At 41.4% G+C, this 12,050-nt stretch overlaps 1 protein-coding gene across 2 annotated transcripts in view; it reads left to right on the forward strand.

Moving 5' to 3' along the window:
* prkn (parkin RBR E3 ubiquitin protein ligase) overlaps positions 1 to 12,050 on the forward strand; it is a 90,831-nt gene that overhangs the window by 31,648 nt on the left and 47,133 nt on the right. The window contains exons 3-5 of one of the 2 annotated variants that reach the window (XM_079473103.1): positions 6,154 to 6,373; positions 8,445 to 8,477; positions 9,000 to 9,118. In XM_079473103.1, coding sequence (XP_079329229.1) covers positions 6,154 to 6,373; positions 8,445 to 8,477; positions 9,000 to 9,118 — 372 coding nt within the window. The remainder of the gene's footprint in view (positions 1 to 6,153; positions 6,374 to 8,444; positions 8,478 to 8,999; positions 9,119 to 12,050) is intronic. The other variant, XM_079473104.1, reaches the window with a different exon arrangement.

Below are 12,050 nucleotides of genomic sequence, written 5' to 3' on the forward strand. Positions count from 1 at the left end.
AATAGGCAGATAACGGATGAAGGACCTTAATGTTACAGTTGGGTAAATTAGGGCCATATAATTCAGTTTTTCCTAAGTTCCTTTTTCGGTTTTCATTTTGGTACAGTTTGGTACAATGGTAAACTGCAGTAAAATTCAAAATTTTGCAGATGTTAGGTTTATATATAAAATCTTAGTTTAGTAAATATAAGTATACTCTAGTGTTTATAGTTTATAAATTTGCTAAAATACTACAATTGACTATAGTAAATATTTTAAAACAATACCGTGTTTTTAATCTGGATATTCAAGGTTGACAGACTTTTATTTTGACGGGTCGTCGCAATTTTGATGACTTTTTTACTTTTTGGGATGGTACCACTAGTCGTTGTTCCTTTGCAGACCGCAGTGATCTGGCAGGAACATAGATCTGCATTAGCGAGTGGAGATACGATGGTGCAGATCCGGTGTTGGTCTTGTAGGCCAGGAGCATAGCTTTGAACTTTATGCGGGCGGCAACAGGGAGCCAGTGTAACCTGATGAAGAGCGGAGTTACATGCGCTCTCTTCGGTTCATTGAAGACCACTCTTGCCGCCGCATTCTGGATCATCTGGAGAGGTTTGATTGTGCAAGCAGGAAGTCCAGCCAGAAGCGCATTGCAATAATCCAGTTTGGACAAGACAAGAGCCTGGACTAGTACTTGCGTAGAGTGCTCCGATAGGAAAGGTCTAATTTTCCTAATGTTGTAGAGGATGAATCTACAGGACTGGGTGGTGCTGGCAACATGACTTGTGAGGTTAAGCCGATCATCGATTACCACTCCCAGGTTTCTGGCTGTCCTGGACGGTGTAATCGTTGATGAGCCTAGTTGAATGGCAAGGTTGTGGTGAATCTTTGGGTTGGCTGGGATCACAAGCAGTTCCGTTTTTGCAAGGTTTAGCTGCAGGTGATGATCCTTCATCCAAAGCGAGATTTCACTCAGGCATGCCGCAATGCGAGCAGCGACCGTCGGATCGTCCGGTTGAAATGACAAGTAGAGTTGTGTGTCGTCGGCATAGCAGTGATAGGAGAAGCCATGCTTCTGAATGACCGAGCCGAGGGATGTCATGTAAATGGAGAAGAGTAGCGGTCCAAGCACTGAGCCCTGTTGCACCCCCGTGTTGAGCTGTTGGGACGCGGAGACCTCATCTCTCCAGGATACTCTGAATGACCTACCCGAGAGGTAGGACTCAAACCATTGCAACGCCATTCCAGGGACACCCATAGCACTGAGAGAAGCCAGAAGGATGTGATGATTGACAGTGTCAAAGGCAGCAGACAGATCCAGTAGGATGAGCACAGATGACATGGATGATGCTTTTGCCAGTCTCAGGGCTTTCGATGACTGAGAGCAGTGCAGTCTCTGTGGAATGACCGGTCTTGAACCCAGACTGATTGCTGTCTAGGAGGTTGTTTTGCATGAGAAAGGATGAGAGCTGGTTGAACACACCTCGCTCCAGGGCTTTGGCGATGAAGGGAAGAAGGGAGACAGGCCTGTAGTTTTCTAGCAGTGTAGGGTCCAGGGTGGGTTTCTTTAGAAGCGGTGTGATGCGGGCCTCTTTGAACGCTGTGGGAAATGTCCCAGTGGTGAGCGAAGAGTTGATGATGTGGGTCAGAGCAGGCACAACCGTTGGAGAGATGGCCTGGAGGAGATGGGTGGGGATGGGATTCAGTGGGCAGGTGGTAGGGTGGTTGGAGCCAATGACCTTGGAGACATCAGCTTCAGACAGAGGAGAAAAGGTGGGGAGCACACACGTGTCAGGGATGTGGGCGGGTTCGACAGGTGGTGGCGTAGAGAACTGGCTGCTGATGGCAGTAGTTTTCTTTACGAAGAACGATGCAAAATCAGCAGCTGTTAACTCTGATGAAGGTGCGGGAGCAGGCGGACAGAGGAGAGCAGAGAAGGTTTTGAAGAGCGTTCGAGAGTCCGGAGAGTTGCAGATCCTCGAGTGGTAGTAATCTGTTTTTGCAGAGGTGACATCTACAGAGAATGAAGAGAGAAGAGATTGGTAGCGAGAGAGGTCTGCAGGGTCTTTTGACTTGCGCCATTTTCTCTCAGCTGACTGGAGGCTGGCGCGATGCTCACGCAGTACATCCGATAACCAGGGAGCTGACGGGGATGCACGGGCTGGTCCAGATGCAAGAGGGCATAGGTTGTCCAAGCAGGATTAAAGCGTGGAACACAGAGTGGCGGTGGCATTGTCTGTATTCAAAAGAGAGAGCTCATCAGAGGGGGTGAGTGCAGAGAAGACAGCAGAGGAAAAACAGTAGGGAGGGAGAGACCGCAGGTTGCGCCGGAAGGTGACCATCTGTAAGACATCTGCGATATCCGAAGAATATGACGAAGAAGTGATCAGACGTGTGCAGCGGGGTGACCTGAGAGTGATGAGTGGAGCAGTACCTTGTGAAGATCAGATCTAGATTGTTTCCAGACTTGTGGGTTGCTGATGTGGAAACCTGCTTGAGGAGAAATGATGCGGTCAGGTTGACGAAGTCAGCAGCCTGTGGCTTTCCAATGTGGATGTTGAAGTCACCTAGTACCACCAGGGGAGTACCATCCTCAGGGAAGGATGAAAGAAGCACATCCAGCTCCTCCAAGAAATGTCCAAGCTGACCTGGGGGACGATATATAACTACAAAATGACTTTTAACAAGGTGGGTGATAGTAACAGCATGAAACTTGGAGGAGCTGTTGTCACACATGGGTGTTAGCTGATTGAATTTCCAGTCTTTGGGGATGAGTAGGTGCCTCCACCCCTTCCTGTGATGCGAGGGCTGTGGGAGAAAGTGTGGTTTTGGGAGAGGGCAGCGGGGGTGGCAGAGTCCTCTGGTTTGATCCATGTTTCTGTAAGTGCTACAATGGAAAGACCAGAATGTTTAACAAAAGCTGTAATGAAATCAGCTTTGTTCACAGGGAAAGTAGAAGGGGGGGCAGTTGCTAGCAGTGATACATTGTGAAGATTATTAGCATTGCGTCGCCTTCGGCATGCGGCAGATGATTTAAGTGTTGTGATAACAGAATGGATTTTAAAACACATATTTAAAAGAAGCATTAAAGATAACAATAAAGGAATAAGTATTAGTGCAAACAAGTAAGACAAAAAGTGCAAGTGTTGATACAAAACAAAAGAAGGTACAAAAGAAGTGCAATACTCAAGTGACCTGTCGGTGTCCCGGGCTCCGTGGAGTCGCGCGCAGGTAGAGTCGATGTCTTTACTCTCTTCGGTCTTCACACGATGAGGGCTGCACGCGACCGCTGCCGCGGTGGGTAGACGCTTTTCAAATACGCGACTAATTACTTAAATTCAACAGGCCCCGTCCTCAGATATCACGCGCACACAAAGCAAACAAATTAAACTAGCCCAAGAACGAATGAAGGAACGATACTACACGCGGTTTCACCACGTGACGGAGCGGAAGTAAATACAAAGCGATTTCTCAGTTTAACACAGTACTAAAACTCAACAAGACACAATTTAAATACACTTACACAGTTCTGTACGCTTCTGCTGCTAAATTGCTTCTCCTACAGATTGAACACTAATCTCCGTTTAAATAACAATGCTGGCGTTTGGCCCCGCCCTCAGATGACACGCGCACACAAAGCAAACAAATTAAACTAGCCCAAGAACGAACAAAGGAACGTGACAGAGCGGAAGGATTTTATAAAAGATGCCTTGCCAACAGAATCTAAACCTCTCCAAAACCATGGTCAAGACCAAATACGTTTAAAAGGATATCAGGGACAAGATTGTAGACCTGCACAAACCTTGAATAGGCTTCAGTCAGAAGCTTGGTGAGAGGGAGTCAACTGTGTGATTATTAAGAAATAGAAGAAATACAAAATCACTATCAATTGCCCTTGGTCTGGAGCTCCCTGCTAAATTTCCCAATGGGGTAAAGATGATCATGAGAAATGTTAAAGATCAGCCCAAAACTACACGGAAGAAGCTTGTCAATGATTTAAAGACAGTTGGGACCACAGTTAGCAAGCAAACCATTGGTAACACGGAATGCCACAATTTATTGAAATCCTGAAGCACAGTCAAGGTCCTCCTGCCCAAGACGACCCGCCTGGCATTTCTGAAGTTTGACAATGAACATCAAATGGTTAAAACAAGGCTTTGCAGAAAGGGCTGTGGTCAAACGGGAAGAAAATGTACTCCTGTTTTTGGAGGGAGAGAAATGATGACTAGGACCCCAAGAACACCATCCCTACAGAGAAATACAGTGTTGGAAACATTATGGTTTAGGGATTTTTACCGTAAAATGTTGGATGAGAACCTCCACCCCTAAACTAGATCACTGAAGATGGGTCGTGGATGTTCCTTAAACATGACAAAAACCCAAAACATATTGCCGAGACAACCATAGAGTGGCTTAAGAAGAAGAACATTTAATGTCCTAGCCAGTCTCTAGACCCTATAGTCCTATAGAAAATCTGTGAAAGAAAACGCAAATTTGCTAAGCGAGAGCCAAGAAACCTTAAAGATTTACAGAGTAGTGGACTCAAATGTATCCTGACACATGTAAAAACCTGGTGACCAACTATCAGAAATGTCTTACCTCTGTGCTTGCCAACAAGGGTTTCTCCTGCAAGTACAAAGTTGTGTTTTGCTCGGGGATCAAATACTTATTTCACAGACTGAAATGGAAATCAATTTATAACTTTTATATAAAAAAAAATTCTTCTGATTTTGTATATTCTGTCTTTATCAGATAAAATAAACCTACCATAAAAATTATAGACCCTTCATTTCTTTGTAAGCAGGCAAACTTACAAAATCAGCAGTGGATCAAATTATTATTTCCCTAACTGTATAGTTATCTTTATTTAGTAATATATATAGGATTTGTGTAAAATCTATAATCATTGACTTGAATCGAGAGCTTGTGAATCGGAATCTAATCGAGCGCTTATGAATCATAATCTAATTTAATCGAGCGCTTGTGAATCGTGATCGAATCATTAGAATAGATGCCCAGCCATATGTCGCACTTTACATCCCTACCTATTATTACAAACATTTTCACTGTTTTATCACCCTGTTATTCTGATAAAGGGTCGTTATTTAAAACACAGAATGTGGATGGAAAAGAATTGGGAGTTTATGAAATATTTGTTTTTAATCCATAAAAAGCAGCATACAGCTCTATAATGGTTTTATCATAGTAAAAGTGTTCATAAGGGTGGAATATGTAAAGTAGATTTTCCTTTTGGGTGAACTGTTCCTTTAAATAACCACTGAAAGACATGTTTTAAAGAAGAGCTTTGCACATTTGTACAGTGCTTATCTTCAAGCAAAAAGGTTTTTAGCCACATCCAGATAAGGTATTAAAGCACCTTGTTTCTGAAATCAAACGAATGCTTCAGGGAATTGTTCTGTGTTAAAGTGCTCCACATAAGCATTGATATCTTTGTCATTTTCCCGTCGTCTCTAAACAATGCTGTTCTTGCCTTTATCTTTGTGCTTTTAGCGTGAGATACGAGCTCTTTGTCCGTGCGGTGATTGGCATGTTTTCCGCTTTAGTTGTGTTTTCCCGTCGGTATGAAGCGTGTATGCCAGCTTGATTACTTGAATTTGTGAGGGTACTTAAGACGGCAAAGTTTGGGCTTTTTTATTCTCAGGATTGAGTCGGAAATGAAACACAACAGGATGAAAGATCCTCTCATAATGTGCTTTTGAGACCGCAACAAGACAGAATTACAATTCACATCACGTAAATGCCATGACTCACACATATAATTTTCCGTGAACACTTTTTGCTCTGGTGTGCAGTAATATTAGACATAGCAGACGAGGCTGTTCCCAAACTTCTGTAAATCCTTTTCATTAGCATCTGTGGGTGTTAGAAATTTGCAGGGAAATATATTTTCTATGCAATATGAGTGTGAGTTTTGGCGTCTGCAAATTGTACAGCTAATACTTGAGTAGATTTTTTAAATAGTTTATGTAAATAAATAGATAAAACATTTCCCAAACAACATTTATATTAAAAAACATTCAGATTTTTTTGATTTTTGTAAGTATCAGTTTACTCTTTTTAGCATATACTGTATTAAGTATTGTCTACTGCCTATTTTAACTCTTTTTGTTTGTTTACCGATACATTTTCTATTTTCTTGTGTGGCAGGGCTGTGATCTCCCTGAGCAGAGCACAGTTCACGTGGTTCTGCCTCCATCCAGTTCAGCCCGGCACTCTGAGGTGGTCTTACAGCGCCGGCTGGGAGGTGGGCTGGGCAACTTGACCCGGCTGGACCTCAGCAGCTCACGTCTGACCACTGCATCCGATGGTCTGGCCGTCATTCTGGAGACAGACGCCTCCGGTCAGAGGAACCCTGAGGGGCACACAGGTAGCTTGTGTAGTTCTGTGTTTGGTTTTGTGCGTGTATGAATCTGTCTGGCTAAAATATGCTTGAGGGTGATTTCCTTCATGGATTCTTATTCCCAGTAAAGGTTTTGTCACCAGGACTCAGGGCCAATGTGCAACTGAATGTGACAAGAATGCCTTAGATATTTAAAGGGATAGTTCACCTGAAATGACATTTTTGTCATCATACCTGTGTACTTTCATCAGGTGGTCTCAAAACTTTTTAGGATTTAATCATTACTCAACTTTATCAAGTCACGATTAAAATATCTTTGTGTTCAGTCATGCTGCAAGATGATTGGTCACCACAATACAATATTTGGCATGCGCCTATTGCACCCAATATTTTGACATCCCTACTCCCAACAAACCACAGCTATTTTGTGCGTACTCTATATCCTATTCAAATAGTTCCTGAACTGCCAAAGCCTTTGTACACTCTTTTCAGCAGTAATATGCAGGTTTCAAGGAGAACACTTCAATGTATTTGCAAACGCACAGGTTGGTAGGACAGATGCTGTCGTTTACCACAATGGCGCTGCTTTTACAAGCTGTCCTCTACCCGCCCTTCCTATTCAACCTCACGCTGGCACTCGGTTACTTAGTCCAATCTCACCGGCTCTTTTATCCAACCCTTCCCCTGTAAAAGCATTAGCATAATGGAGGAATCCTGCAGAAATCATAAATAACATAGTGCCTGTCTTATGAAACCCACTCCGCTCGATTTATTGTCAGCTGTGTCACGGTATCACGTACCTTCTCGATGGCCCATGCTTTTAGCTCTAATGAGAATGCTGCTTGCAGGTCTGTGTGTGTGTTTACGGGTGATTTAAACTAGGGTGGCACAGACGAATAGGACAAGTCATCTTTAAAGTAAATCATAAGACAGGAAGATGTCTGGATGTTCTTTTCAAACTGATTGTTTGTTGAGCTCTTTGTTCCGGGATTGAAGTGGCTTGTCAATGCACTGCCGCATCTTTATGCGTAATACCGCATCTTCTGCTCTCCGTTAAACCCATTTGCAATTTCTCAAAACATCAGGTGAATGAGAAGAGTTGGCGGCCTGATGTTCATGCTAAAGTACAGTTTCCAAAATTGCTTGGTTTAGAAATGCACCTCGAAATGAAGAGAATATATTGGATATATCTAAAGTGGAAGTGTATGACGTTTTTTACTATTCATTATTTCCAACCAATTACAATATTGGATTTTTTGTACTCTATATTGCAGAAAAATCAGTTGGGGAATTACGGTGGCATTTCTGCAAAGCATTTCTGCCCTAAACTTATAGAAGAAAATCGGATCAGGCAGAAGACCCTCAGGATTGCAGAAAAAATAATTTGAAAGTCTTTTTTTGTTGTTTTGACAAAGAATTTGCTTATATTACATCCACACAGGGGCGTAATTTCCATTAGGGACAATGGGGGACATGTCCCCTCCACTTTTCAAAATCCTGTTCGTGTCCCCCCCACTTTCAAATGATTTGAACCGTATGCCGTCATCGCCTGAGAGAAGTAGGACCAAGCAGTCCACCTGTGTTGATGCGTCCACACGTGGACAGCAGCAAGTGATTTTCTCCATAGGAATTCACTATGAGAAACTCAAAGTACTTATGTTTAACCACCTGAACGACGACTAGGTAAGCCCAAATTTCTACCAAACCTTAATAAACACTAGCATCTGTTTAAAGAACGAAACCTTTTTAAACAGATCAAGTAAAACATCTTGCGCTAAGCGTTTCTTTCCCAAACTCCATTATAAGGACACATCTTAACTTAACTGTAATGAGCAAGGCGGGACGAGAGTGATAATGAGTGTCTGCTGCGTTTTGCACCGGTCTTGCATCTCTCACGGAGGAGCTCCAGGAGCATAAAAGCACGAGCAACAGGAGGGTGTGACAAGAGAGGACCAGGCCTGGATTACATGTGATGTTTTATTATGTTTGTGTGGCATTTTAAATTTGTTTTGTTGTTTGTATATTTTATTAAAAGACTGTTTTATGTTCTCCGGTTCCCTCCTCCTTCCTTCCTTCCTTACATGGACTACCCTGTCAGATTTTCCTACTGCAGGGTATCTAATAAAAACAGGTAGGATGATTTTACAATGCAAAATACCCTTTCTGAACGTCCTTAAAATAAATGCATAAAATAATTGTCAGATTATTCATAAACGCATAAAAGAAACATGTAGGATTAATTTACACCACAGATTCAGGTTTACAAGCTATTTTTCCTCCGTTTATTAGTCAATACTCGCATTTCCGCCCAAAACTTTTGCTACACAATAAAAACACTGTGTGGTTTCATGGTTTAATCAATTTAAATGATCAAAAACAATTCATGTATTTTGAGTTTGTGATAGTGAATTCCTTGTGGAGAAAATCACTTGCTGCCCTCCATCCGCACTTCGCTTACTTCATGCAGAAAATCTATTATTTCATGGATTTTGTTTCACCTTTGTGCCTAAATGTATGTAAATGCAGGAAGTGGGATTCAAATAAAAAAACATTTCCCCCAATTTGTGCCCTCACCACTGCTCAAACCAAAGTTACACCCTCCACAAATGACCTTTCACTTTTAATGTTTGCTTTGTTTAACGTTTTTTTACAGAATCCAGAGCCCATAGCAGTTTCTATGTCTTCTGTAAGACTGTCTGCAAGGCCATCCAGCCTGGAAAACTACGGGTTCACTGCAGAGACTGTAAGCAAGGCACCCTTACACTCAGCCGGGTATGTACATATACACTAATGCATGCACGCTGTTCACGCACCTAAAAAGGCACACATGCTTTATTCCTGTGATGTCAGATACTCTAAAAATATAGCATAGTTGGGTCAAAACGGGATGAACCCATCTGCTAACCCAAACATTTTTTTATATTTAATCCAAATCATGACTTGTAAAAACCTGGAATCATTTTTTTCCAAGCAGTTGATTTTGACCCTTTTTGACCCATCCATGGATTAAAAATAAATAAGCCAGCATTTTTTTCATTGTTTGTTCTCACGATGTGGAAACCTGTGAAATAAGTTGGAATAAATCATAGTTACACGTTAACTTGGGCCGATAGTCTGTTTCCATACGGTGTTATCACTGGTATCATTACTTCCTCACTGCAGGAATAAAAATAGAAATAAAATCAGTTCAGTTTTCAGTTTTCATCAAAAAGAATAATAAACCACAAACTAAACATTTGTTTTAAAGTAAGAGAAAAATCGGACGATCTTTCATTTATTTGTTTCTATATGAATGTTCCATGACATCCATTTTGTTTTGTTAATACGAATACTTTTAATATGAGTGAAGTTGTAAATTTGTACTTGTTTATTGCATTTGTTTTGTTCAAAGAAAAATAAATAATAATTAAATGTTATAAATGAGAATTAATTGTTACAATTTCAAAGATAAAATAAGAGTAATGATTCACGATTAAATAAAAAAAATCAGTTTGATGCGTTATAGTTTAAAGGGTGTTTTTTATTTTTGCGAATTTATGTAAAATATTAACTTTTTTCCTCTACTGTTAATATTATTACGAGCTGTAATATTTCATTTGTGGTCTATGTTTTATGGTGCTCTTATGCTAAGTATAAAGAAGTAGGTAAGGGTTGCGGTTAAGCCCTTTGTTGCAACAGTGTTATAGAAATCCCAATCCTTAGGGATATTTTAAGGAGAAATGTTAAGAATTTAACATGAATAATAAAATTGTCAATGTCTGTAGGTAGAATAAACCTGCATTTGCATGTCTTCCCATGCCAGTGCATTTGACTGGCAGTGCATCTGCTGAGAAAGACCCTTTTAGATATCCCTCTATGACGAGTTAATACATATTCCGATCCCCTCTACATATTCATAAACGATTTGAGACCAACATTAACCAAAAACATTTGCTCTGTTGCCCCGAGTTTTATAACTAACAAACTGTGACACTTTTTAGCCTGAAGTATGAATACAAGAAAGAACAAACCCACGTCCCGCTGCCCCCACACAGGCTGTCATAAGCTCCCCTCCCCTTTCCGCATGTGGCAAGTTTTATCTTTCCTTCCGTATGGACTTTCCGTCCCATTGCGTGGGCAGCATTCCCACCTCTGCATTCTGCTGCTGTTCGGAAAGGCTGACTGACACGCCGCTAAGCCGCACCTGCCTTTTCTTCTCGCTCGCGGTGGTCTTCTGCTCCGAGAAGCTGTTTGTCCACTGTCCCTGAGCCAGGGCCGCCCCATTTCCATGCCAATCACATGATGCGTCTGGCTCTTAACATCCCGGGGCCTGGAACGGGTTCCAACTCATCTCATCTAACTCTCCGGAGAACTTTCTCCTAATACACTGAAGAGAGGAAGACAGTGAAGTTTGTGCTCTGGATTTCAGAGCACTTCATGTGGGCACTTTAGGTCGAATACATTCATCTCTGTCAGGATCTTTTAGCGTAAACATACAAATTTGGGTTGAACATACCGTATTTGCGTCGTACGTGATTGAGGCAGTTTTATGCCAAAACCTATTTTGAGTTGCCTGTAGGGAGAACTCTGTTTATCATTGCTAAAATCCCAATGTGCCTAAAGCTTTAATTAGTGTTTTTAATTATTATGTTTGACTTGCTCCAATTGTAAAAAAATCACTCCCAAAGTCAAGAGATAAAAATGTTTGAGACAACATTTCCTGCTTTATATTTGTCATACAATGTTTTATAGGGTCCCAGGAATAATGTTTTGTTTGTGTGTGTGTAAGGGGAATATTATAAATGTCATAATCCTCTCCTTACATATATAACAAATGCCTCGAATACAGTCATATAAAATGCTGTTTGAAAGCATAAAAATTAAACTTTTCGTGTCAGCCCCTCCTGGATTTGTGTCATAAAAGTAAATAAAAGGACAAAACATTGTTGTGACAACTATAAATATTAAAAGGCACATTTCTGTCAGACTTCTCATTTTTGTTTTTCTCATCATGTTTCCTCATGAAGGTTCTTTTCTGTCTGCAGCTCAGCACACAATCCTTTGCAGGTGCGGTTTGGTCATGAATATAAATGTTGTGTGACGTCCTCCCTCACTGATTGGCTGATGGCAGATGTTTGTAGATGAGCTCTGTCCATAGTGAGATTAGCGTTAGCTGCTGACACGTTTGCTCAGCCCGCAGCCAAAGCAAACTGTTGGCAGACGCGTCTGCTCACTCTGAAAGTTGTTGTTTTCTGCGGCCACGTTTGATTCTTTCTCATTGTGGCCAAGTTCAACCATTCAACATTATGATTATTTTCCAAAAGGTGATGAGAAGGTGGCATATTTTGTCATTTCTAACAGTGTACGTTAATTGAAATTGAATTGTAATTTCTTCTGGAACATTTTATACCTTAAGTGGCAATTCTGGCCTAATGGTTAAAGGTTGCGGGTTCGATGCTCAGGGGCGGCAGGTAAGGACTGAGGTGGCCTTGAGAAATGCATCTTACCCCCACTTTCTCCCTGGGCGTTGCAGTGACAGTCTGATCACAAAACAAACACAGACTAACGTACATAATACCAGTTTAAAAAGCGACACCTTGTGAGAGAGCTCTCAGCAAAGAAAACCGGTGACTACACTAACAGACATTCACCACCGAATAAACTATGATTATAATAAATCTTAATTTTAATCTGGTACAGTGAACTAAATGTATGGAACTGACCG

The sequence above is a fragment of the Barbatula barbatula genome (genome assembly GCF_947034865.1).
Source record: "Barbatula barbatula genome assembly, chromosome: 14".
Taxonomy (NCBI): Eukaryota; Metazoa; Chordata; class Actinopteri; order Cypriniformes; family Nemacheilidae; genus Barbatula; species Barbatula barbatula.